The 27,152-nt window shown below is 38.8% G+C and overlaps 1 protein-coding gene across 1 annotated transcript in view; it reads right to left on the minus strand.

The window, feature by feature from the left end:
- The window catches only part of SCFD1 (sec1 family domain containing 1), a 393,314-nt gene that overhangs the window by 48,799 nt on the left and 317,363 nt on the right, over window positions 1-27,152 (minus strand). Inside the window, exons 16-20 of the mRNA XM_053697938.1 lie at window positions 21,063-21,133; window positions 19,645-19,724; window positions 19,471-19,533; window positions 6,655-6,730; window positions 5,511-5,564 (exon numbers count right to left, since the gene is read on the minus strand). Of these exons, the coding sequence (XP_053553913.1) occupies window positions 5,511-5,564; window positions 6,655-6,730; window positions 19,471-19,533; window positions 19,645-19,724; window positions 21,063-21,133 (344 nt within the window). The remainder of the gene's footprint in view (window positions 1-5,510; window positions 5,565-6,654; window positions 6,731-19,470; window positions 19,534-19,644; window positions 19,725-21,062; window positions 21,134-27,152) is intronic.

The following is a 27,152-nucleotide window of genomic DNA, read 5'->3' on the forward strand; positions in this document are numbered from 1 at the left end:
TCTATAAACTTATATTTGCCTTGATTCAGGATAAATGGTATTCCTTATCAGACTGTCAGTTTCATTATTGGGATAATGCATTTAATTATTTTTTCTTACCTTGAAATTTTTTTTTCATTTGGCCATTTTTTCCTGTGTGCTGTTAAGCTCGCGGGGGCGGGAAATGTTCCTTTTTATTTCAATATTTTTTGGCGAGTTCTTTTTTTGGCGCTAAAAATTCTCGTCACTTCCGGCGCAGTAATTTTTTACCGGAAGTTGTATTCTATTACGCATGCGTATTTAGACATTTTTTGGCACCAAAAAAATGGGCCGTCTCTTTTACTCACATTATTTAAACATTTCTCTTCATTGCTTCTGGTTGCTAGAAGCTTTTTTTTTTTTTTCGCATTCTTTCCCATTCCTGAAACTGTCATTTAAGGAATTTGATAATTTTGCTTTATATGTTGTTTTTTCTATTACATATTGCAAGATGTCTCATCCCGACCCTGGATCAAAATCTACTAATGAACAGACTTTGCCTGATGCTGGTCCTACCAAAGTTAAGTGCATATGTTGTAAACTTGTGGTATCTATTCCTCCAGCTGTAGTTTGTGAAAGCTGTCATGATAAACTTTCCAATGCTGATTGTGTCTCCATTAGTAATAATCCTTTACCTTTTGTTGTTCCTTCAACATCTAATGTTCATGATGTTCCTGTTAATGTAAAAGAATTTGTTTCTAAATCTATTAGGAAGGCTCTGTCTGTTATTCCTCCTTCCAATAAACGTAAAAGGTCTTTCAAGACTTCTCAAATTTCAGATGAGTTTGTAGGTGACCGTCATCATTCTGACTTATCTGATTCTGATGAGGTTTTTTCTGGATCAGAAGATTCTACTACAGATATTGACTCTGATAAATCCTCATATTTATTTAAAATGGAGTTTATTCGTTCATTACTAAAAGAAGTTTTGATTGCATTAGATATGGAGGAATCCAGTCGTCCTGATACTAAAACTGCTAAACGTTTAAATTCAGTTTATAAGCCTCATGTGTTAATTCCGGAAGTTTTTCCAGTTCCTGATGCTATCTCAGATGCGATTGCTAGGGAATGGGATAGTTTGGGTACTTCATTTACTCCTTCTCCAAGGTTTAAGAAATTGTACCCTGTGCCATCTGATAGATTGGAGTTTTGGGATAAAATCCCTAAAGTCGATGGAGCTATCTCTACCCTTGCTAAACATACTGCTATTCCTACGGCAGATAGCACTTCGTTTAAAGATCCTTTGGATAGAAAGATTGAATCTTTTTTAAGAAAAGCTTATTTATGTTCAGGCAATTTACTCAGACCTGCTATATCTTTGGCTGATGTTGCTGCAGCTTCAACTTTTTGGTTGGAGACTTTAGCGCAACAAGTAACAGATCATAATGCATATAGCATTGTTAAACTTCTTCAACATGCTAATAACTTTGTCTGTGATGCCATTTTTGATATCATTAGAATTGATGTCAGGTATATATCTTTAGCTATTTTAGCCAGAAGAGCTTTATGGCTTAAATCTTGGAATGTAGATATGACTTCTAAGTCAACTTTGCTTTCTCTCTCCTTCCAAGGCAATAAGTTGTTTGGTTCTCAGTTGGATTCGATAATTTCAACTGTTACTGGAGGGAAGGGTGCCTTTTTGCCCCAAGGCAAAAAATCAAAAAGTAATTTTAGGGCTGCTAAACGTTTTCGTTCCTTTCGTCAAAATAGAGAGCAAAAGCCCGACCCTTCTCCTAAAGGAACGGTTTCCGGTTGGAAACCTAATCCAGTCTGGAATAAATCCAAGCCTTTCAGAAAGTCAAAACCTGCTCCTAAATCCGCATGAAGGTGCGGCCCTCATTCCAGCGCAGCTGGTAGGGGGCAGGTTACGATTTTTCAAAGATGTTTGGAGCAATTCGATTCACAATCTTTGGATTCAGAACATTGTTTCTCTAGGGTACAGAATAGGTTTCAAGGTAAGACCACCTGTGAGAAGATTTTTTCTCTCACGCATTCCGGTAAACCCAGTGAAGGCTCAGGCGTTTCTGAAATGTGTTTCAGACCTAGAGTTAACTGGGGTAATTATGCCAGTTCCAGTTCTGGAACAGGGTCTGGGGTTTTATTCAAATCTATTCATTGTGCCAAAGAAAGAGAATTCTTTCAGACTAGTTCTGGATTTAAAAATATTGAATCGATATGTAAGGATACCAACATTCAAAATGGTGACTATAAGAACTATTCTGCCTTTTGTTCAGCAAGGGCATTATATGTCAACAATAGACTTACAGGATGCATACCTGCATATTCCTATTAACTCAGATCACCACCAGTTTCTGAGATTCTCTTTTCTAGACAAGCATTACCAATTTATTGCCCTTCCATTCGGTCTAGCAACTGCGCCAAGGATATTTTCGAAGGTTCTATGTGCTCTTCTCTCTGTAATCAGAGAACAGGGTATGGCGGTATTTCCTTATTTGGATGATATCTTGGTACTTGCTCAGTCTTTACATTCTGCAGAATCTCACACGAATGAACTTTTGTTGTTTCTTCAAAGACATGGTTGGAGGATCAATTTACCAAAAAGTTCTTTGATTCCTCAGACAAGAGTAACCTTTTTAGGTTTCTAAATAGATTCAGTGTCCATGACTTTGTCTCTGACAGAAAAGAGACGTCTGAAATTGGTTTCAGCCTGTCGAAACCTTCAGTCTCAATTGTTCCCTTTGGTAGCATTATGCATGGAGATTTTAGGTCTCATGACTGCTGCTTCGGACGCGATCCCTTTTGCTCGTTTTCATACGAGACCACTTCAGCTTTGTATGCTGAACCAGTGGTGCAGGTATTATATAAGGATATCACAAAAAATATCCTTAAATCCCAATGTTCGATCATCTCTAACTTGGTGGATGGATCACCATTGTTTAATTCAGGGGGCCTCTTTTGTTCGTCCAACCTGGACTGTGATCTCAACAGATGCAACTCTTTCAGGTTGGGGAGCTGTATGTGGATCTCTGACGGCGCAGGGGGTTTGGGAATCTCAGGAGGCGAGATTACCAATCAACATTTTGGAACTCCGTGCGATTTTCAGAGCTCTTCAGTTCTGGCCTCTTCTAAAGAGAGAATCGTTTATTTGTTTTCAAACAGACAATGTCACGACCGTGGCATATGTCAATCATCAAGGTGGGACTCACAGTCCTCAAGCTATGAGAGAAGTATCTCGGATACTGGTATGGGCGGAATACAGCTCCTGTCTAATTTCTGCGGTTCACATCCCAGGTGTAGACAATTGGGAAGCGGATTATCTCAGTCGCCAGACGTTACATCCGGGCGAATTGTCTCTTCATCCAGAGATTTTTCTACAGATTGTGCAAATCTGGGGTCTCCCAGAAATAGATCTGATGGCCTCTCATTTGAACAAACTTCCCAGGTATCTATCCAGATCTCGGGATCCTCAGGCGGAAGCAGTGGATGCGTTTTCAATTCCTTGGAATTATCATCCTGCTTATATCTTTCCGCCTCTAGTTCTTCAGAAAGTAATCTCCAAAATTCTAATGGAGCACTCATGTTTACTGCTGGTGGCTCCAGCATGGCCACACAGGTTTTGGTTTGCGGATCTCGTTCGGATGGCCAGTTGCCAACCTTGGACACTTCCGTTAAGACCAGACCTTCTATCTCAAGGTCCTTTTTTCCATCAGGATCTCAAATCACTAAATTTGAAGGTATGGAAATTGAACGCTTAATTCTTAGTCATAGAGGTTTCTCTGACTCAGTGATTAATACTATGTTACAGGCTCGAAAATCTGTCTCTAGAAAGATTTATTATCGGGTTTGGAAGACTTACATCTCTTGGTGTTCTTCTCATAAATTCTCCTGGCATTCTTTCAGAATTCCTAGAATTTTACAATTTCTTCAGAATGGTTTGGATAAAGGTTTGTCTGCAAATTTCTTGAAAGGACAAATATCTGCTCTTTCTGTTCTTTTTCACAGAAAGATTGCTCATCTTCCCGATATTCGTTGTTTTGTACAGGCTTTGGTAAGTATCAAACCTGTCATTAAGCCAATCTCTCCTCCTTGGAGTCTTAATTTGGTTTTGTCAGCTTTACAGGCTCCTCCTTTTGAGCCTATGCATTCTCTGGACATTAAATTACTTTCCTGGAAAGTATTGTTCCTTTTAGCTATCTCTTCTGCCAGAAGAGTCTTTGAGTTATCTGCTCTTTCTTGTGAATCTCCTTTTCTGATTTTTCATCAGGATAAGGCGGTGTTGCGTACTTCATTTCAATTTTTGCCTAAGGATGTGAATTCTAACAACATTAGTAGAGAAATTGTTGTCCCTTCATTATGTCCTAATCCTAAGAATTCTAAGGAAAGGTCATTACATTCGTTGGATGTAGTTAGAGCTTTAAAATATTATGTTGAAGCTACTAAAGATTTTAGAAAGACTTCTAGTCTATTTGTTATCTTTTCTGGTTCCAGGAAAGGTCAGAAGGCTTCTGCCATTTCTTTGGCGTCTTGGCTAAAGTCTTTGATTCATCATGCTTATGTGGAGTCGGGTAAGTCCCCGCCTCAAAGGATTACAGCTCATTCTACTAGGTCAGTCTCTACTTCCTGGGCTTTTAGGAATGAAGCTTCTGTTGATCAGATTTGCAAAGCAGCAACTTGGTCTTCTTTGCATACTTTTACTAAATTCTACCATTTTGATGTGTTTTCTTCTTCTGAAGCAGTTTTTGGTAGAAAAGTACTTCAGGCAGTTGTTTTTGTTTGATTCGTCTGCTTATAATTTCAGTTTTTTTCATTATAAGATTAAAACTTTTTGATTTTTTTCAGCGGAATTGGCTGTCTTTATTTTATCCCTCCCTCTCTAGTGACTCTTGCGTGGAAGTTCCACATCTTGGGTATCTACTATCCCATACGTCACTAGCTCATGGACTCTTGCTAATTACATGAAAGAAAACATAATTTATGTAAGAAGTTACCTGATAAATTCCTTTCTTTCATATTAGCAAGAGTCCATGAGACCCACCCTTTTTTTTTTTTTTTTTTTTGTGGTGGTTATTTTTTTGTATAAAGCACAATTATTCCAATTCCTTAAATTTTTTTGATGCTTTCGCTCCTTTTTTATCACCCCAATTCTTGGCTATTCGTTAAACTGAATTGTGGGTGTGGTGAGGGGTGTATTTATAGGCATTTTAAGGTTTGGGAAACTTTGCCCCTCCTGGTAGGAATGTATATCCCATACGTCACTAGCTCATGGACTCTTGCTAACATGAAAGAAAGGAATTTATCAGGTAAGTTCTTACATAAATTATGTTATTTCTATATTATCTCTGCAGGGATAAATATACTGGCACCTGCTCAGAAAATGCAGTGTGTGTTACAAAACCCTATCAATGCAGGTGCTGAGTAGTTAAAAGAATCTGGCAACAGCAATTGAAAATGGAAGGCACAGAATAGCATATAATAGCATATTTACAACTAAAGGCAACCCCATATTGAATGTGTCCTCTGCTGCTTCTTACCGGGTTGGATTTCACTTCCATCAAACTGTCAAGTACTCGAGTGACTGGCAAGTTCTGTAAGAAAATATAAGTTAAAAAAACAGAGATGTTATATGGTCATTTTTTATCTGGAAGAATTTTTAACGAACAAGTTACTATGGTCATAAATGTGATTAAATTCCATAGGAAAAGCATGTATTACGAGTATGTCTTACTATCTCTGCCTAAGACTAACACTCATATAAGCATTAGATTCCTACAGCACACACACATTGTAGTAACAATGGGGAATCCTACAGCATAAAGCTGAAGCACAGTGATTCTTCCCGCAGAGATTAAACAGCCTGAAGTCTAGGAATAAAATGGGTAAAGGAGGGGGATGCTGCAGCAGCAAAATATACATTCTAAATTTAGTTTTTATATTGCCCTTTTAGTAATATTACACACTCAAACTCAGCAGGTGAAAGAACACTCTGCACCCAGATCTTATATCAAATATTCAAAACACATTCACAAAGCTCCCTGTTTTTAGTAGCCAAAATAAACAGGATAGAGGAGACAGACGGAAGGTAAGGAGTTGGAATTGTTCTTTTTTCACTCTGAACATGCAAATAATGCCAACCAAACACTGAACATACAGTTTGACTGCTTAAATGGAATGGAAACCCTAACATTTTATTTCGTGATTTGGATAGAACATACAATTTTTATCAACTTTCCAATTTACTTCTATTATCAAATTTGCTTCATTCTCTTGTTATCATTTGCTGGAAAACAGGCAGAAGAGACAAATGTGCGCAGGCACCAATCAGCAGATAACTCTCACTAGTGTAGGATATGTGCATATTCTTTTTCAACAAGGGATAGGAAGAGAACAAAGCACATTTGAAAATAGAAGTGAATTTAAAAGTATCTTAAAATGTAATGCTCTATCTGAATCATGCAAGTGTAATTTTGACTTTCCTGTCCCTTTAAACTCCTTACCATCAATTAATTTATTATGGACCATATATTTATGCACCATGTGGAGGAGCACTTCTAGCTGTACCTGCTGCACTCTGATATAAGCTTGAGTCTTACAGCCTAGCAATAAACCAGCTGCTGCCAAGCTAAGTTAGATGGACAGACCTTTGCCAAATGCCTTCTTAGTTCTGGGACAGGTTACCTGCTGTTTTAGGACCAGATTTTTCACCCCCTCCATGACAAACTGTGATCCAGTATTCATGACTCTGGAGAGTAAGCTGGAAACACACAAAAAGAGTACAGAATAAAGTGATGCCCCCTGTTGTCAGGATCCCCACACTGCAGTACACAGGTATATCAGAATACATAAAACAGTAGGATTGAAGGGATCAGCTATTAATGTAGGGTTGAGAGAAGAGACCATCTGGAGGTGAAAATGCTACTTAGTATTGGTGCTGGCAGACTCTGTACCTTCTCAGCGTAGGGTTTACAGGCACTGTGTATTCAAGCTGCTGACAGCACAATGAAAGCCAATACGTTTCTAAAGGTTACTTATAGGTGAAGGTGTCACAGTTAACCAAGGGCAGCAAAGTCTCGCTAAACATATAAACAATTTCTATGACCTTTTAATAAGGATTGTAAACACAAACACATGCTCTCTGTGGTACTACACAAAAACACCTTAAAGGGATATAAAGCAGTCTGTTTTGTTGTTGTAATAAAAAAGCACTAAGCAGTGGGTTATATTTATGTTTAAATTGTTTTTATTGATTTTACAAATAAAAAACAAGACAGAAATCATTTAGAATGACTACAACAAAGGTCTTCAAGATTCAACAGTAACAGGAAGAAACGGAATGGCCGATGTAGATATCATTGTAAGAGCTGCCTAGGGTATCAGGTCCCCATCAACCCCTGGTACTACTTGTTAGATAATAGGGCCAAACCATCTTGAGAAGATATAATAATAAGACCAGATAACTCTTAGTTCTTGTGTTCAATAAAAAAAAGGAGGAATGAGAAGTAGGGTAAGATGAAAGATGAAAAAGTAAAGGATAAAAAATATAGAGTGTAGTTATACCCGTTGTTCTTGTGTATAATTCTAGTCAAGTAATCCGGAATTATGTCGGGTAAATACACGGAGAGTAAAGCATAAGACAGAAGGCTAGAAATGATAGGACAAGGTTAGGTTAGGACATCCGGAGACCCCCCCCCCCCCTCTGAGCAATGTATTTACTGTGTTCTGTGTGTCTGTGCTATCTCAAGAGAAATAGCTATACAGCTAAGTTTCTGTTTAGTGTCCAGTAGAACCAGACTTTCTCAAATTGTGTTTGTGTATCTAGGATGTGTGATGCAGACTCATACATACGATGGGTTAACGAGATCTTGTTCCTCACTTCCTCCCATGGGGGGGCCTTCGTTTTCCAGTATACTCATTCTAGTCACCGTGCAGGTGATCTTAATGAAGGTGTTTATGTGTTTATTAAATCGAGGGAGGGGTTCGTGGAGGAGTGCTTGTGCTGGAGTGAGTTGGATTCTCTCCTCTAGGACCGTACCCAGAAGGTAGGATAGATGATCCCATGTGGGCTGGATTATATTGCAGTCCCACCACATATGGCGGTATGAACCAATTTCCCCACATCCTCTGTAACAGAGTCTATTGTTGGTGAGGGACATGTGTTGAGTTCTAATCGGGGTTAGGTACCATCTATACATAGTTTTAATAGTGTTTTCCCGTAAGTTTGCGCTTAAAAGCCCCGAACAGGCTGAGTGAAATATTTCATCCCATGTCTCTTTATGTTTGTTGATATCTAGGTCGGCTTCCCATGTCGTGGCTAATGTGGGTTTAGTAGCATTGTTTAGTGCTTGAATCTCTAGGTATAGTCTGGAAATCATCTTTTTGGGTCTATATGTCGATCGTATTAAGTTTTCTATGGCCGTGAGTGTGTTGGTTCTATTTGATTTTAGATATTGTTGAATAGCTGAATTAACCTGAAGATATTGGAACCATAAAAGTTTTAGTGGGGCTATTTGTTCCTGAATTTGTGTGAATGTCTTGGATTTACCCCCCTCCAGCCAATCTGCTACCCTATACAGGCCCTTGTTTGCCCACTTATCCACTACAGTACAGACTTCGCTAGAAAGGATGCATCTGAGTGGGTACATAATTGTTTGAGAAGGTAATATCTTCTGTTGTTTTGTTAGTAGAGACCATAGGTGTTTAGTGTGATCCAGTATGTGTGAGCGATATCTGTTGGTGGTGTGTCCGGGGTGAGTTTTTTGCCATAGAATGTCATCTGCATGAGTGGATCCCCCTAGATCTGCCTCCAATTTGGTCCAGAGGACCAGTTTCTCTCTGATTCCTAAGAGTAGTGTTTGTGCTAGCCTTGAAGCTCTATAATATTCTAATAAGTTGGGGGCTCCTATGCCTCCTAGTGTCCTGTGTTTTGTAATTAATGAGGTTGGGATCCTGGCTGTTTTCTTCCCTCTAATGAACGCAATTAGTTCCGCTTGTAACTTTTTTAAATCTAGTATCGGGACCTCTATGGGAAGTGTCCTGAAAAGATATAGAAGGCGGGGTAAAACAGTCATCTTAATTGTCGCCAGTCTGCCCATCCACGAGAAATTGTACGTCTTCCACTTATTCAGATCTTTCCTAATATTTCTATATATGACGTCATAATTATATTTATATAATTGGTTGATTTGGGGAGTCAGATGGATTCCCAGATATTTGAGGGAGTGAGTAGTCCAAGCTAGGTCGAAGTTGGATTCTATTAATTTTTTGGTGTGTTGTGGGAGACCTAGCGACATCGCTTCACATTTATCAAGGTTAACTTTGTAACCTGAGATCTGGGAGAATTCCTCTAGGGTTTTGTATAGGTTAGGTAGGGAGATGAGAGGTCTAGTTAGTGTAAGTAAAATATCGTCTGCGAAGAGTGTTAATTTGTATTCCTGGTCTTTAATCGTGATTCCTGAGATATCCATGGTCTGTCTAATTTTGGCTGCTAGGGGCTCTATGCAGAGTGCGAAAATGAGGGGAGACAGGGGGCACCCCTGTCTAGTACCATTTAATATGGGGAATGAGTTAGATTTATAACCTGATATGGAGACTTGAGCTGAGGGGGTTGAGTAAATCATATTTATTGCTTTGATAAATGCACCCCCGAATCCCATTTGGAGTAAGACTGCTTTCATGTAGTCCCAATCTACTCTGTCGAATGCCTTCTCCGCATCCAACGCTAGGAGCAGAGAAGGCACCCGTTTCACTCCCACATAATCTATAATGTCTAAAAGTCGACGTACATTGTCAGGGGCCTCCCTATCTTTGACAAACCCCACTTGGTCTAAATGGATTAACTTTGGTAATATGACTTTCAACCGGTTAGCCAGTATTTTAGTAAAGATCTTTAGATCTTGATTGATAAGTGAAATAGGTCGGTAACTAGAGCAAAGCTTATGATTCTTCCCAGGTTTCGGTATTACCACTATTCTGGCTTGCAAAAGGTCGTTTGGAATGGTGTGGCCTTCTAGTATATAATTGCAGAAATCAGTGAGGTGTGGTACTAGTAATCCTTTGAAGGTTTTATAGTATTCACTGGCGAACCCGTCTGGCCCTGCGGCTTTCCCCGATTTGAGGTCTCTTATTACGCCTAAAACTTCCTCTCTAGTCACCGGGGAATTTAAGATATTTAAATCTTCTTCCGAAAGGGAATTTAGCTCTGTTTCCTCCAAGAAGTTTGCGGTCTGTAAGGCTACTGATTGTGTGTGTGATACCTTGTTTCCGTCAAAGTTTCCCATAGAAGTCTGCAAAGGTCTCCGCTATGTGTTGAGGATGAGATAACGAAACGCCAGTCGGGAGTAATATGGACATAATGGTAGAAGCTTTGCATCGTTCTCTTAATTTATGAGCTAAGAACCTATCCGGTTTATTGGCATATATGTAGTATTGTGTGTCAAGCTTCTGAATTGCTCTAGTGGAGAATTCTTTTAGAAGATTAGCTAAATGGGATCTTTTGGTTTCTAGGGAGGCTAATATGTCCTTGCTTTGAGTAAGTCTGTGCCTGGTTTCTAGATCTTTAATTTCATTGTGGAGTTGTGAGAGTAATGTTCTATGTTTTTTGTTTCGTATTGCCTTTTCTCGGATGAGAAGACCCCTGAGGTATGTCTTGTGGGCTGCCCAGGGGGAGATAGGATTAGTCGTGGACCCTTTATTTATGTCCCAGAATTCCTTTAGTGAGTTGCTAAGTTTTTCTTTAAGTAGGGGGTCCTTCAACTGTGTGGGGTCATATGTCCATGTCCGGGATCTGCCCGTGTCAACAAATCCATCCAAGTGCAGCATCAGCATAGAATGGTCAGACCATACACAAGGGTGGATTGTCGACCTGTTATAGAGAGGTTGTAAAACTTGGCTAGTGTAGATATAATCTATTCTGGTGTATTGTTTGTGTGCTGAGGAGTAGAATGTAGTATCTGATGTCTGTCCATATAGTGTGGACCAGGAGTCTAGTAGTGCATGTGAGGTCAAGTGGTCTTGTATGACATGCAGTGGGTTATATTTAAAGGGACATAATACTCATATGCTAAATCACTTGAAACTGATGCAGTATAACTGTAAAAAGCTGACAGGAAAATATCACCTGAGCATCTCTATGTAAAAAAGGAATATATTTTACCTCACAATCTCCTCAGCTCAGCAGAGTAAGTTCTGTGTAAAAAGTTATGCTCAGCTGCTCCCAGCTGCAGGTAAAAAAATAAAAAAAATTAAGAAATGAACAGCAGCCAATCAGCATCAGCAGTGCTGAGGTCATGTACTATTTTACTGTGATCTCATGAGATTTGACTTAACTCTCATGAGATTTCATAGTAAGCTGAAAAGGGAAATAATATGAGAGTGCACGAGGCTCATCCCCTAAGCTGTCCCAGGACAGACACATTAAAATGCTGCTTAGAAATCCTTTACAATGGGAGGTGGCTACTGAGGAACTTTTGAGGTAAAAAATCTTTCTTTTTTACATAGAGATGTTCAGGAGATATTTTCTAGTCAGCTTTTTACAGCTATACTGCATCACTTTCAAGTGTTTAAACATTTGGGTATTATGGCCCTTTAAAATAAATAATTTCAGTATTTATTATACATCATTTTAAAAGGATTTTAGCTTTTCTTTCTTACTTTACGGAGGCTATGGTCTCTACAGGAGCAGCTTTGCCTTTGAAGTGTAGCTAGGAGACTTCTAAAAAAGCTGAAGTCAGTTTATTGCCAATGCTCAGTAGAGGACGTTTGCTACAAAATCATTTGACAGCAGAACTTAAGTTCTGTAATGGTAGTTCTCTTGTCTTACTGCAGGCAGTGGCTACACGGAGACATTTTTTAAAGGGACACTGAACCCAAATTTTTTCTTTTGTAATTCAGATAGAGCATACAATTTTAAGCAACTTTCTAATTTATTCCTATTATCATTTTTTCCTAGTTCTCTTGCTATCTTTATTTGAAAAAGAAGGCATCTAAGCTTTAATGGGTTCAGACTCTGGACAGCACTTTTTTTTATTGGTTGTTGAATTTATCCACTAATCAGCACGTACAAGCCAGGTTGTTCACCAAAAATGGGCCGGCATCTAAACTTACATTCTTGCATTTCAAATAAAGATACTAAGATAATGAAGAAAATTTGATAATAGGAGTAAATTAGAAAGTTGCTTAAAATGTCATGCTCTATCTGAATCACAAAATGAAAAAATTGGGTTCAGTGTTCCTTTAACTGTTTATTTTGCAAGGAAAAAAAGGTAAGTTGTTTGCTGTGTTTAACACAATCTGTTTATTTTTTTGTTTACTTTGATTTAACATATTTGTTTTACTAAAGGAGCACTGTTTCATATCCCTTTAACTGATTGACTCCCAGCAGATTAACTAATATCCATGAAAATTAAGCTACTATATATATATGTATAAATGTCTCTATGTTTGTATATATGTATATACATACATAGACATTTAAACACATATATACACACACGTTTATAAATTTTGGAGCCCTTTCCACTTTAAAACTTGATTAAGCACTTTTAATCAATTTTTATATTTTACATTTTTTTACTGTTTATTTAATGTAAATGGTCTACATTCCCATGTTGTTCACATAGTAGAAAATGTTCTTTGTATTGTTAAATATATATTCCTATATATATATATAACATAATTTACGTAAGAACTTACCTGATAAATTAATTTATTTCATAGTGACAAGAGTCCATGAGCTAGTGACGTATGGGATATACATTCCTACCAGGAGGGGTCAAAGTTGCCCAAATCTCAAAATGCCTATAAATACACCTCCCACCTCACTCATACCTCAGTTAACGTATAGCCAAGTATTGAGGTGTAAAAAAGGAGTAAAAAGCATACAAAAAGAGGAACTGGAAAAATAATGTGCTTTATACAAAAAAATTATAACCACAAAAAAATAGGGTGGGTCTCATGGACTCTTGCCACTATGAAAGAAATGAATTTATCTGGTAAGTTCTTACATAAATTATGTTTTCTTTCATGTAAGTGGCAAGAGTCCATGAGCTAGTGACGTATGGGATATAATACCCAAGATGTGGAAGTCCACGAGTCACTAGAGAGGGAGGGATAAACTAAAAACCGCTATATCCACTGAGAAATTAAATAAAAAATAAAGTTTAGGCAAAAATTTAAACAAAGTCTGCAAAACAACTTTATCTTGATGGAAAATCAGATAAGGAGACTCACAAGAGAGAGCAGACAATTCAGAAACTCTTCTAGCAGAAGAGATAGCCAAAAGAAATAACACTTTCCAAGAAAGTAATTTAATATTCAGAGAATGCATAGGCTCAAAAGGAGGAGCCTGTAAAATCTTTAATACCAAATTAAGACTCCAAGGAGTAGAAATAGATTTAATTACAGGTTTGATACGAATCAAAGCCTGAACAAAACAGTGAATATCAGGAAGCTTAGCAATCTTTCTATGAAATAAGACAGAAAGAGCAGAGATTTGTCCTTTCAAAGTATTTGCAGACAACCCATCCTGAAGAAACTGTAAAATCCTAGGAATTCTGTAAGAATGTCAAGAATAATCATGAGTGGAACACCATAAAATATAGGTTTTCCAAACCCGATGATAAATCTTCCTTGAAACAGACTTACGAGCCTGTATCATAGTGCTAATTACTGAGTCAGAGAAACCTCTATGACTAAGCACTAAGCGTTAAATTTCCATGCCTTCAAATTTAGAGATTTGAGATCCTGATGGAAAAACAGCCCTTGAGACAGAAGGTCTGGCCTTAAAGGAAGTGGCCAAGGCTGGCAACTGGACAAGATCCGCATACCAAAACCTGTGAGGCAATGCTGGTGCTATCAGAAACACATAAGATTGTTCCATTATAATCTTGGAGATCACCCTTGGAAGAACAACCAGAGGCAGAAAAATGTAAGCAGGTTGGTAAAACCAAGTAACTGCTAAAACAGCCACCATCTCCGCCTGAGGATCCTTGGACCTGGAAAGGTATCTGGGAAGCTTCTTGTTCAGACAAGAGGCCATTTCTGGAGGACCCCACATATGTGCAAGATGAAAAAACACATCTGGATGGAGAGACCACTTCCCCGGATGTAAAGTCTGACGGCTGAGATAACCACTTCCCAATTGTCTACACCTGGGATATGAATCGCAGAAATTTGACAAGAGTTCGACTCCGCCCAAGAAAGTATCCAAGATACTTCTTTCATTGCTGAAGGACTGCGAGTTCCCCATTAATGATTGAAATATGCCACTGTTGTGATATTGTCTGTCTGAAAACGAATGTAAAGTTCTCTCTTCAATAGAGGTCAAGCCTAAAGAGCTCTGAAAATAGCACAGAGTTCTAAAATATTGACAACTGCTGTGCTAAGCTGTCAACCAAAAAGTTGAAGCAGCAGCAGCAACATCAGCCATAGAAATAGCAGGTCTAAGAATATAGCCAGTATGTAAATATGCTCTTCTAAGTTAAGATTCAACCTTCCTATCTAAAGGATCCTTAAAGAAGTACTTCCATAGGAATAGTATTACGTTTGGCAAGAGTGGAAATAGCCCAATCAACCTTAGGAACTTTTCCCCAAAACTCTAAATTGGCCACAGGTAAAGGATACAACTTCTTAAACCTAGAAGAAGGGTTAAAAGAAGTACCAGGCTTAGACCATTCTTTAGTAATCATATTAGAGATAGCATCTAGAATAGGAAAAACTTCAGGAGTAACTTCAGAAGTTTTAAAAACAGAATTCAAACTATCACTAGTTTTGTTATCAAGAGGACTAGACTCCTCAATACCCAAAGTAAATAATACTTCCTTTAATAAAGAACGAATATATTCAATCTTATATAGAAAAGAAGATTTGTCCATTTCAGTCTCTGATGCAGGATCCTCTGAGCCAGAGAGATCCTCATCAGCACAGGATACTTCAGTATGCTGTCGGTCAATACAAATTTCATCAGATTTATGACAAGTTTGGAAAGACCTTTTTTACGTTCATTTGAAGGCGGAATAGCAGTCAAAGCCTTCTCTATCGCTGTAGCAATATAGTTTTTCATTTCTGCAGAAATATCATGTACATTAGACTGTGAAGGAATAACAGTAGATGTATTTGTACTTATAGAAACATTAAAAGCATGTAATAATTTGTCATAACAAGTGCCACATATTTGAGCTGAAGAAAAAAGATCAGCTAATTTACAACAAACACACTTAGCTTTGGTATAATTGTGTTCAGGCAGCTTAGTTCCTACAGTAACATCAGAGGCAAAATCAGTTTGTGACATCTTGCAAAATTTAACAAAAAAGAAAAAATAACATTTAAACAAAATATCCAATTTCCTCAAAATAGCAGTTTCAAGGGGGAAAATGCTTATGATAAAATTCTTATACAAAAGTAAAATCAATTTTTTTTAACTAATAAACATGTTCATTGGTGTTCATTTGGAAAGGCTTAACTAATATAATATAACAAAGCACAATATATATTTGTTATCATGAGACTCAAGACCACTGTGCACAGCCAGATGTCCATCATCCATACCAGTTAATTAGATGCTCCCTGGCTTTTCACTGCAAAAGTGTAGTGATGTCACCATTAAACTGCAAACTCACTACTACCAGACATACATCTAATTAAGAGGAACATATTAAATAGCTCAGTACAGTTTTCTATGTACAAAATGCAGAACTAAGATGACTAGGAGCATAATGCTGACTAGCTAAAAAAGAAAATTTATGCTTACCTGATAAATTTATTTACTTTTTGACACGATGAGTCCATGGATCATCTTAATTACTAATGGGATATTCACTTCCTGGTCAGCAGGAGGAGGCAAAGGGCACCGCAGCAGAGCTGTTAAATAGCTCCTCCCTTCCCTCCCACTCCAGTCATTCGACCAAAGTTAGGAAGAGAAAGGAAAAGCCAAGGTGCAGAGGTGTCTGAAGTTTATAATAACCAACAACCTGTCTTACAAGAACAGGGTGGGACGTGGACTCATCGTGTCAAAAAAGAAATAAATTTATCAGGTAAGCATAATTTTTTTTTCTTTTTTAAGACACAATAAGTCCACGGATCATCTTAACTACTAATGGGATTCAATACCCAAGCTAGAGTACACAGATGATACGGGAGGGACAAGACAGGGAACCTAAACGGAGGGCCCCACTGCTTGAAGAACCTTTCTCCCAAAAGCGACCTCAGCCGAGGCAGAAGTGTCAAATTTGAAAAACTTGGAAAAAGTGTGATGAGAGGACCAAGTTGCAGCCCTGCAAATCTAATCCACAGAAACTTCATCTTTGAATGCCCATGAGGAAGCAACAGCCCTCGTGGAATGAGCCGTAACCCTCTCGGGAGGCTGCTGTTCAGCAGTCGCATATGCAAAACGTATGATGCTCATCAGCCAAAAAGAAAGAAAAGTAGCCGTAGCTTTCTGTCCCTTACGATTTCCCAAGAAAACCATAAATAAGACAGAAGACTGATGAAAATCCTTAGTCGCCTGTAGGTAAAAATTTAGCGCACATACCACATCTAAATTGTGCAGAAGCCGTTCCTTCTGAGAAGAAAGATTAGGACACATGAAAAGAACAACAATCTCCTGATTAATGTTCCGGTCAGAAACTACTTTAGGAAGGAATCCTAATTTTGTACGAAAAACTACCTTATCCGAATAAAAAATAAAGTAAGTAGACTCATACTGCAATGCCGAGAGCTCTGACACTCAACGAGCAGATGAAATAGCAACAAGAAACAAAACTTCCAAGATAACAACCTAATATCTAAGGAATTCATAGTCTCAAACGAAGCCCCTTGAAGAACATTGATAACTAAATTTAGACTCCATGGAGGAGTAACTGGTTTGAACACAGGCCTGATCCTGACCAAGGCCTTACAAAAGACTGGGACATCCGCCAGACGTTAGAGAAATAAAATAGATAAAGCTGAGATTTGACCCTTTAGGGGACTCGTCGATAAACCTTTCTCTAAACCTTCTTGGACAAAAGACAAAATCCTAGGAATCCTAACTCTACTCCATGAGTAGCCCTGGGATTCTCACCAATAAACATATTTACGCCAAATCTTATGGTACATCCTTCTAGTTACAGATTTACAAGCCTGAATCATGGTCTCTATGACCGAATCAGAAAACCCCCGCTTGGATAAAATCAAGCGTTCAATCTCCAAGCAGTCAGCTTCAGAGAAACTAGATTTGGGTGAAGGAAGGCCCCTAAATCAGAAGGTCCTTCCGCAATGGAAATCTCCAATGTGGAAGAGATGTCATCTCCACCAGATCTGCATACCAAATCCTGCGAGGCCAGGCTGGTGTTATGAGAATCACTGAGAACCTTTCCTGTTTGAAACAAGCAGGTACTCGAGGAAGAAGAATAACCGGAGGATAACAGGTATGCTAGATTGAAGGTCCAAGAATCAGGTTGGAGAACACTTCCGGATGGAGTATCCACTCCCCCAGATGAAAGGTCTGCCTGCTCAGGAACTCCGCCTCCCAGTTAGTCCACCCCTGAACTGTGGATCGCTGACAGGCAGCAAGAATGGGCCTCCGCCCACTGAAGCATTTTAGATACCTCTGTCATCGCCAAGGAACTTCTCGTTCCTCCTTGATGATGGATTTAAACCACTGACGTTATGTTGTCCGACTGGAAAACTAATAAACTGTACCGATGCTAACTGGGTCCAGGCCAGAAGAGCATTGTAGATCACTCATAGTTCCAGAAGGTGTATGGGTAGAACAGACTCTGACTGAGTCCATGTGCTCTGAGCCTTTAGTGAGCCCCAGACTGCTCCCCAACCTATAAGGCTGGCATCTGTCGTCACAGTCACACGAGATGGATCGTGAAAGCAGGTTCTCTGTAAGAGATGATCTAGAGACAACCACCATTGTAGAGAGTCCTTTGTCTCCTGAGAAATAATTGAAGAGACAAGTTTGCATAATCTCTATTCCATTGCCCGAGAATGTTTAACTGCAGAGGTCTGAGAAGAAAACCGAGCAAACGGAATGATGACCATTGCCTCCACCATCAGTCTGATTACCCCCATGCACTGAGCTACTGATGGCCAAGAAGTGGACTGAAGGGCTAGACATGTATCGTAACTCATTGATTTCCTGACTACGATCAGAAAAATCTTCATTGATAGGGAATCTATAATGTTTCCCGATAAAATTACCCTTGTATTTGGGACCAAGAAACTCCTTTTCAAATTTACCTTCCACCCGTGAGATCGCAGGAAGGCTAACACCCAGTCCCTGTGGGATCTGGCTTATTGAAAGGATGGCGCCTGGACTAAGATGTCATCTAGATAAGACGTCACTGTAATGCCCCGGAACCGAAGCCCACCAGCAGTGAACCTAGAACCCTTGTGAAAATTCTGGGAGCTGTGGCAAGACCGAAGAGAATAGCCACAAACTGAAAGTGTTTGTCCAGAAAGGCAACCCTTAGGAAATTGTTATGATCCCTGTGAATGGGAACATGCAGGTACGCGTCCTATAAATCCACTGTTGTCATAAATTGACCCTCTTGGATCGAAGGAAGAATGGAACAAATAGTTTCCATCTTGAAGGACGGTATTCTGAGAAATTTGATTAGACTCAAGATCTAAAATTGTCCTGAAAAATTCCCTCTCTTTTGGGAACCACAAACAGATTGGAACAAAATCCCAGACCCTGTTCCTGATTCGGAACAGGAATTCACACCCCCAGGTCGGAGAGGTCTTTAATACAAAGTAAGAACGCCTGTCCTTTGTCTGATCTACAGATAAACTTGAAAACAGAAAAATGCCTCTGGGAGACAAACTGAACTCTAGTTTGTATCCCTGTGACACTATTTCGGTTGCCCAGGGATCCTGAACATCTCGAACCTAAGCCTGAGCGAAGGAGTCTGCCCCCTACAAGATCCAGTCCCGGATCGAGGGCAGACCTTACATGTTATCTTTGATTCAAGAGCAGGCTTCTTGGATTATTTTCCCTTGTAAGGAATCGCTAAAAGCTTAGACTTAGAGGATACATCCGCAGACCAAGGTTTGACTCATAAGGCTCTGTGAGCTAGAACCGAGAAACCTGAAATCAATGCTCCCAGATTGATAATTTGAAGGGAAGCATCCGTAATAAAGGAATTAGCCAATGTAAGAGCTTTTACCTATCCTGGATTTCATCCAGGGGAGATTCTTTCCTAATAGCATCAGACCAATATGTCGCCGCACTAGTGATGGTAGCAATGCACACAGCTGGCTGCCATTGTAAGCCCTGGTGTACATTCTTTTTGATTAACCCCACTAATCTTTAGATCTCCATTCCATTCTTGTGAGAATGTCCCCATAGGCAGTTGTCAATCAAACTTTCCAATTGCTTCTAGATAAAGAAACATCCTTGATTTTGTTTTATTGATGCAATATGGGAAAGATGCTTAGTAAGTAGCAGGGAAACAGTAGGATAATAGTTATGTCATAATGAGATTAATAAACTGTTTAAAAAAATCATACCCTTTGGATTTTGTTGTGCCAATCCCGTAGTTGGAAGGTGTAGAGGCCATCTTGGCAAATGCCCTGTGTAGACATTTAGAAGAGTATAATTTTAACTCCATAGCTACATGTAGCAAATGAATTTAGATCACAAAAAAGTTTTAAATTAATAAAAATAAAACAAATTATTCTTACTTCCATTGTCTAATATAGTTTAAAGGTTCCAAACTGCAGCCTGCATCCTCAAGAGCCTTCTTATACTGCTCTAAGTCCGTCTGAAAGAAAAAGACAAAGGGATTAATGCAGGAAACCTTGTTTAGCCATGACTAAATCATCATTTTCAGCACCAGATATTCAGTTAGATCTCAGCAGTGCATTGCTGCTCTGAAGAGGTCTTTAATTATGTGTTTAACCCCTTTGCTGAGGTTTATTAGTAATATGCAGAATATTTGTAAAACAAAATATTTTAACACATTGAAGCATTTTCTTTTTGCACTTTAATGTCCCTTTAAGTGTTGAGAAAAATATTGCAAATCACATATTGAAACTGAATTCAGACTATGACCATAATCACAACAAAAAGTTTTATGGTTTATTACAGATCAGAAACCAGATATTATCTCGGTATTATCTGAAGTATGCTGGGGAGGAAGTCAGAGTCCCTAGCACTGCCCTCCAGTAGCTTAAAGGGACATGAAACCCAAATGTTTTCTTTTATTATTTAGAAAGAGCATGCAATTTTATACAACTTTCCAAATTACTTATTTTATCTAATTGACTTAATTCTCTTGATATCCTTTATTTAAAAGCATATCTAGATAGGCTCAATAGCTGCTAATTGGTAGCTGAATATAGATGCCTCGTGTGATTGGCTCACCCATCTGAATGGCTCTTTCATCAACAAAGGATATCTAAAAAATGATGCAAATTAGATAATAGAAGTAAATTGGAATGTTGTTTAAAATTGTATTCTCTATCTGAACCATGAAAGAAAAAATTTGGGTTTCATGTCCCTTTAACACAGTCTCTGAAGTGCTTAGAATTCCAGGCACTCCTATGCTGCCTTCAACTCACAATGACAAACAGGATGCTGCAAGCTGCTTCAAACATAACAGAGATTGTGTGTCAGAAAGAAGCCCTCCGTACGGAAGGACCATATGCTTTTATCCTACGGAGAATATTTGGGAATATATTTACATGCATTCCCCCTTCGAAGTCTTTGAACACAAAGGGAGATTGTTTAATTCAAATAAACACATGAAAATAAATGTCAGCCAATAGGAATACAATGTTGAAAGAAGCCTGGTGACCATGCAATAGGGCTTGTACAAACAGCGTAAGAAACTGCACTCTACAGAAAAAAGGCTACAGTAAACATAAACTACAAACATATGTACTGCATGGAGCAGCAACAGGGAAACATCATCTAATAGCAATTTCTTTTAGCATTGTGAGAACTATCGATATGAATGTGTTTATTTGTGAGTTACATCAGGTTATCCTACTAACACTCCTGTTCCATAATTTTGTGAAACAGCAAAACACAACCCTGATGTAATGAATATTAGCCGCTACATAGTAGAAGTACATGCACAATATACAGTTTACTGTACCTCAGATGGTGGCTGTACAGATGTGATATAAGATATCAGGAAGAGACGCATCTTGTCTTCTGGAGTCCCAGCTACAAGAGAGTTAAACAGAGAAGAACAGGCATTAAACAAATAACTTACACAGGAGCATAAAAAAAAATATTGTTTTCTCTCAGCAATTTGTTATTGCTAACTCAACTTTACTGCACAATCATATAATACATATGTGAAAACATACTTAAAGGACCATTAAACATCTTGTAATAAGATATTTTTTTTGCAATAAATTAACATTAACATACTAGGTGGATGTGACTATTTTTTAATACCTTGTTTGCTGCATTTTTTTCAAATGTTGAATTCTACCCACCACTTGTCTTATTTAAAGCCAATCCAGACTTGGTACTTGAGTACACATGACTTGCTGCCATTTTATTTTAAAGTAAATTTTTATTAAGTTTTCAAAAGTACATAATATAACAAATACAATGTATCGGTTGCATGATCCTAAAAAAAAAGGGATTTGCACATAGTGTAGGCCTTTACATGAATCATACATATATCATAATAATCTAGTGGTATAGATAGTACATAAGACATTTAGATAAATCAATAAAGCACATATAGAGCCAAAATGATGTTATATTATGAGGTCCAGGTTTTTTATGGAAAATAAATGAATTACATTCTTAGGGTGATAATAGTTAGATACTCCATAAATGTAGAGATATATCTAATAGTAGGAGTTGGATGAACTGATAAAATGTGGCTAGTGGTTATGTAATCTGGGGGGGGTGGGGGGGGGGATAGGAAGAACAAGTAAGTAAATGTAATATAATTACGTCTCTGTCAGGATTCTCCAGTAACAGTATGATATAATTCTAGTGATGACGTGCTATTTTGTTAGCAAAATCTCCATGTTTATGCAATTCCTTATCTTATCTCTGCACCGGCCAATCAGGAACAGATATGTGGCAGGGTCAGGCTGGCAAGGTTTGCATTGTGCACTTACAATTCTCAGGAATAGAAAAAACAAAATTTATGCTTACCTGATAAATTTATTTATTTCTTGACACGATGAGTCCACGGATCATCATTAATTACTGTTGGGAATATCACTCCTGCCCAGCAGGAGGCGGCAAAGAGCACCACAGCAAGCTGTTAAATATCACCTGTTAAGTGTATTCAGTCCACGGGTCATCCATTACTTATGGGATATATTCCCCTTCCCAACAGGAAGTTGCAAGAGGATCACCCAAGCAGAGCTGCTATATAGCTCCTCCCCTCACATGTCATACCCAGTCATTCTCTTGCAACTCAACTAGATAGGAGGTTGTGAGAAGGTCTGTGGTGTTTTTATACTTAGTTTATTTCTTCAATCAAAAGTTTGTTATTTTAAATGGCACCGGAGTGTGCTGTTTGTTCTCAGGCAGTATTTGGAAGAAGAATCTGCCTGCGTTTTCTATGATTTTAGCAGAAGTAACTAGGTTATGTGCAGTAAATTATTTTTCTAAGGAATGGAATGAATCATACATATATCATAATAATCTAGTGGTATAGATAGTACATAAGACATTTAGATAAATCAATAAAGCACATATAGAGCCAAAATGATGTTATATTATGAGGTCCAGGTTTTTTATGGAAAATAAATGAATTACATTCTTAGGGTGATAATAGTTAGATACTCCATAAATGTAGAGATATATCTAATAGTAGGAGTTGGATGAACTGATAAAATGTGGCTAGTGGTTATGTAATCTGGGGGGGGTGGGGGGGGGGGGATAGGAAGAACAAGTAAGTAAATGTAATATAATTACGTCTCTGTCAGGATTCTCCAGTAACAGTATGATATAATTCTAGTGATGACGTGCTATTTTGTTAGCAAAATCTCCATGTTTATGCAATTCCTTATCTTATCTCTGCACCGGCCAATCAGGAACAGATATGTGGCAGGGTCAGGCTGGCAAGGTTTGCATTGTGCACTTACAATTCTCAGGAATAGAAAAAACAAAATTTATGCTTACCTGATAAATTTATTTATTTCTTGACACGATGAGTCCACGGATCATCATTAATTACTGTTGGGAATATCACTCCTGCCCAGCAGGAGGCGGCAAAGAGCACCACAGCAAGCTGTTAAATATCACCTCCCTTCCCTCCCACCTCCCCTTCCCTCCCACCCCAGCAACAAGGTGCAGAGGTGTCTGAAGTTTATCACATAACAACCTGTCTTAAAAACAGGGCTGGCCGTGGACTCATCGTATCAAGAAATAAAATAAATGTATCAGGTAAGCATCAATTTTGTTTTCTTTCTAATGACACAATGAGTCCACGGATCATCATTAATTACTGTTGGGAATCAATACCCAAGCTAGAATACACAGATAAGGGAGGGACAAGACAGGAAACCTAAACTGAAGGCACCACTGCTTGAAGAACCTTTTTCCCAAAAACGACCTCAGCTGAGGCCAAAATGTCAAATTTATAGAATTTTGAAGAAGAGTGAAGAGAGGACCAAGATGCAGCCTTGCAAATCTGTTCCATAGAAGCTTTACTTCTGAATGCCCATCAGAAATCAACAGCCCTCTTGGAATGAGCCGTAACTCTCTCTGGAGGTTGCTGTCCAGCAATTTTATAGGCCATAAAGAAAGAAAAGCAGCCGTAACTTTCTGTCCCTTACGTTTTCCGGAGAAAACCACAAATAAGGAAGAAGACTTACAAAAATGCTTAGTCGCCTGTAAGTAAAAATTTTTTAACACAAACCCCGTCCAAATAGTGCAAAAAACGTTCTTTCCAAGAAGGAGGATTAGGGCACAAGGAAGGAACAACAATCTCCTGATTAATGTTCCAGACAGAAATTACATTATGGAAAAAACCTTAACATGGTACGTAAAACCACCTTATCCGATGAAAAATAAGGTAAGGAGACACTCTACGAGCAGAGGAAATCTTAATAAGAAACAAAACTTTACAAGATAACAACTTAATATCTAAGGAATGCATCGGCTCAGACAGAGCCCCTTGAAAAATCTTAAGAACTAAATTAAGAATCTAGGGAGGAATACAGGCCTGATCCTGACAAAACTAATGTACGTCTGAGACATCCGCCAGACATTTATGTAACAAAATAGACAAAGAAGAAATTTGACCCTTTAGGGAACTTGCCGATAAACCCTTCTTCAAACCTTCTTGGAGAAAGGACAGAATTCTAGGAATCCTAACTCTACTCTAAGAGTAGCCTTTGAATACATACCAATATCTTGAAGTAAATCCTTCTAGTTACAGGTTTACTAGCCTGAATCATGATCTCAATGACCGATTCCGAAAATCCACATTTGGATAAAATTAAGAGATCAAACTCCAAGCAGTCAGCTTCAGAGAAACTAGATTTGGATGAAGGAAGGACCCTTGAAGTAGAAGGTCCTTCCTCAATGGAAATCTCCAAGGTGAAAGGGATGACATGTCCACAAGGTCTGCATACCAAATCCCGCGGGGCCACGCCGGTGCATTCAGGATCACCGACGCCCTCTCCTGCTTGATTCGAGCAGCAAAAGGAGGAAAAAGGAATGCGAGACTGAAATTCCAAGGTACCGCCAGAGTGTCTATCAGTACAGCCTGAGGGTCCCTTGACCCATACATCGGAAGCTTGGCATTCTGCCGAGATGCCATGAGGTCCAATTCCAGCTGACCCCATCTGAGAATCAAGCTGGAAAACACTTCCGGATGGAGTTACCACTCCCCCGGTTGTCCACTCCTGGAATGTGGCTAGCCGACAGACAGCAATTGTGGGTCTCCGTCCACTGAATGATCTTGGCTATGCTGATTAATGTAAGCCACTAATGATATTTCTCTTGTTAAGTGTATTCAGTCCACGGGTCATCCATTACTTATGGGATATATTCCCCTTCCCAACAGGAAGTTGCAAGAGGATCACCCAAGCAGAGCTGCTATATAGCTCCTCCCCTCACATGTCATACCCAGTCATTCTCTTGCAACTCAACTAGATAGGAGGTTGTGAGAAGGTCTGTGGTGTTTTTATACTTAGTTTATTTCTTCAATCAAAAGTTTGTTATTTTAAATGGCACCGGAGTGTGCTGTTTGTTCTCAGGCAGTATTTGGAAGAAGAATCTGCCTGCGTTTTCTATGATTTTAGCAGAAGTAACTAGGTTATGTGCAGTAAATTATTTTTCTAAGGAATGGAATTGACTAAGAAAATACTGCTGATACCGATGTAATGTAAGTAAAGCCTTTTAATACAGTGAAAGCGACTGTTAACAGGCTGATTTAAATATATACAGTAAAGTAATTTTCTAAGGAATGGAATTTGACTGAGAAAATGCTATTAATACTGAAGTGATGTTATAAGCCTTAAATGCAGTAGGAAGACTGGTATCAGGCTTATCAATAGAGTCACATACTCCTTAACAAAAGGATGTTTAAAACGATTTTACTGGCATGTTTAATCATTTTGTGAGGTACATTGGTGATAAAACTTATTGGGGCATAAATTTTTTCCACATGGCTGACCGGTTTTCCTGCATAGAAACAGTTAACTGAAACTCCCTATGTTGTAATATTGAGTAGGAGGGGCCTATTTTAGCGCTTTTTTGACGCAGTAAAAATTTAGGCTTAGTCTCCCTGCTTCTTCCTGCATGACCCAGGTCGTCTCCAGAGAGCTTAAGGGACTTCAAAAGTCATTTTGAGGGAGGTAATCAGTCACAGCAGACCTGTGACAGTGGTTTTTGGACTGTATTAAAAAACGTTTTTTTCTTTACTGCTTATAAAAAACCGTTTTGGTTGTTAAGGGGTTAATCATCCATTTGCAAGTGGGTGCAATGCTCTGCTAACTTAATACATTTACTGTGAAAATTTTGTTGCTATAACTGATTTGGTTCATTGTTATTTCAACTGTGACAGTTTTTGGTGTTTCTTAAAGGCACAGTAGCGTTTTTCTTTATTACTTGTAAAATTATTTACAGTGTTTTCCAAGTCTGCTAGTTTTATTGCTAGTCTGTTTAAACATGTCTGACACAGATGAATCGTTTTGTTCACTATGTTTAAAGGCCAGTGTGGAGCCCCATAGAAATATGTGTACTAAATGTATTGATTTCACTTTAAATAATAAAGGTCAGTCTTTATCTATAAAAGAATTATCACCAGACAACGAGGGGGAAGTTATGCCGACTAACTCTCCTCACGTGTCAGTACCTTCGCCTCCCGCTCAGGAGGCGCGTGATATTGTGGCGCCAAGTGCATCAGGGGCGTCCATACAAATCACTTTACAAGACATGGCTACTATTATGAATAATACCCTGACAGAAGTATTATCTAAATTGCCAGAATTAAGAGGCAAGCGAGATTGCTCTGGGGTAAGAATAGAGCGCGCTGGTGCTACAAGAGCCATGTCCGATACTGCGTCACAGTTTGCAGAACATGAGGACGGAGAGCTTCATTCTGTAGGTGACGGATCTGATCCAGGGAAACCGAATTCAGAGATTTCTAATTTTAAATTTAAGCTTGAGAACCTCCGTATATTGCTAGGGGAGGTTTTAGCGGCTCTGAATGACTGTAACACAGTTGCAATTCCAGAGAAATTATGTAGGCTGGATAGATACTATGCAGTACCGGTGTGTACTGATGTTTTTCCTATACCTAAAAGGCTTACAGAAATTATTAGCAAGGAGTGGGATAGACCCGGTGTGCCCTTTTCCCCACCTCCTATATTTAGAAAAATGTTTCCAATAGACGCCACTACACGGGACTTATGGCAGATGGTCCCTAAGGTGGAGGGAGCAGTTTCTACTTTAGCTAAGCGTACCACTATCCCGGTGGAGGATAGTTGTGCTTTTTCGGATCCAATGGATAAAAAATTGGAAGGTTACCTTAAGAAGATGTTTGTTCAACAAGGTTTTATCTTACAGCCCCTTGCATGCATTGCGCCTGTCACTGCTGCTGCGGCATTCTGGTTTGAGTCTCTAGAGGAGGCCATTCACTCAGCTCCATTGGATGAAATCATGGACAAGCTTAAAGCACTTAAGCTAGCTAATGCATTTGTTTCTGATGCCATTGTACATTTAACTAAACTAACGGCTAAGAACTCCGGATTTG

The sequence above is a fragment of the Bombina bombina genome, chromosome 1, assembly GCF_027579735.1.
Source record: "Bombina bombina isolate aBomBom1 chromosome 1, aBomBom1.pri, whole genome shotgun sequence".
NCBI lineage: Eukaryota > Metazoa > Chordata > Amphibia > Anura > Bombinatoridae > Bombina > Bombina bombina.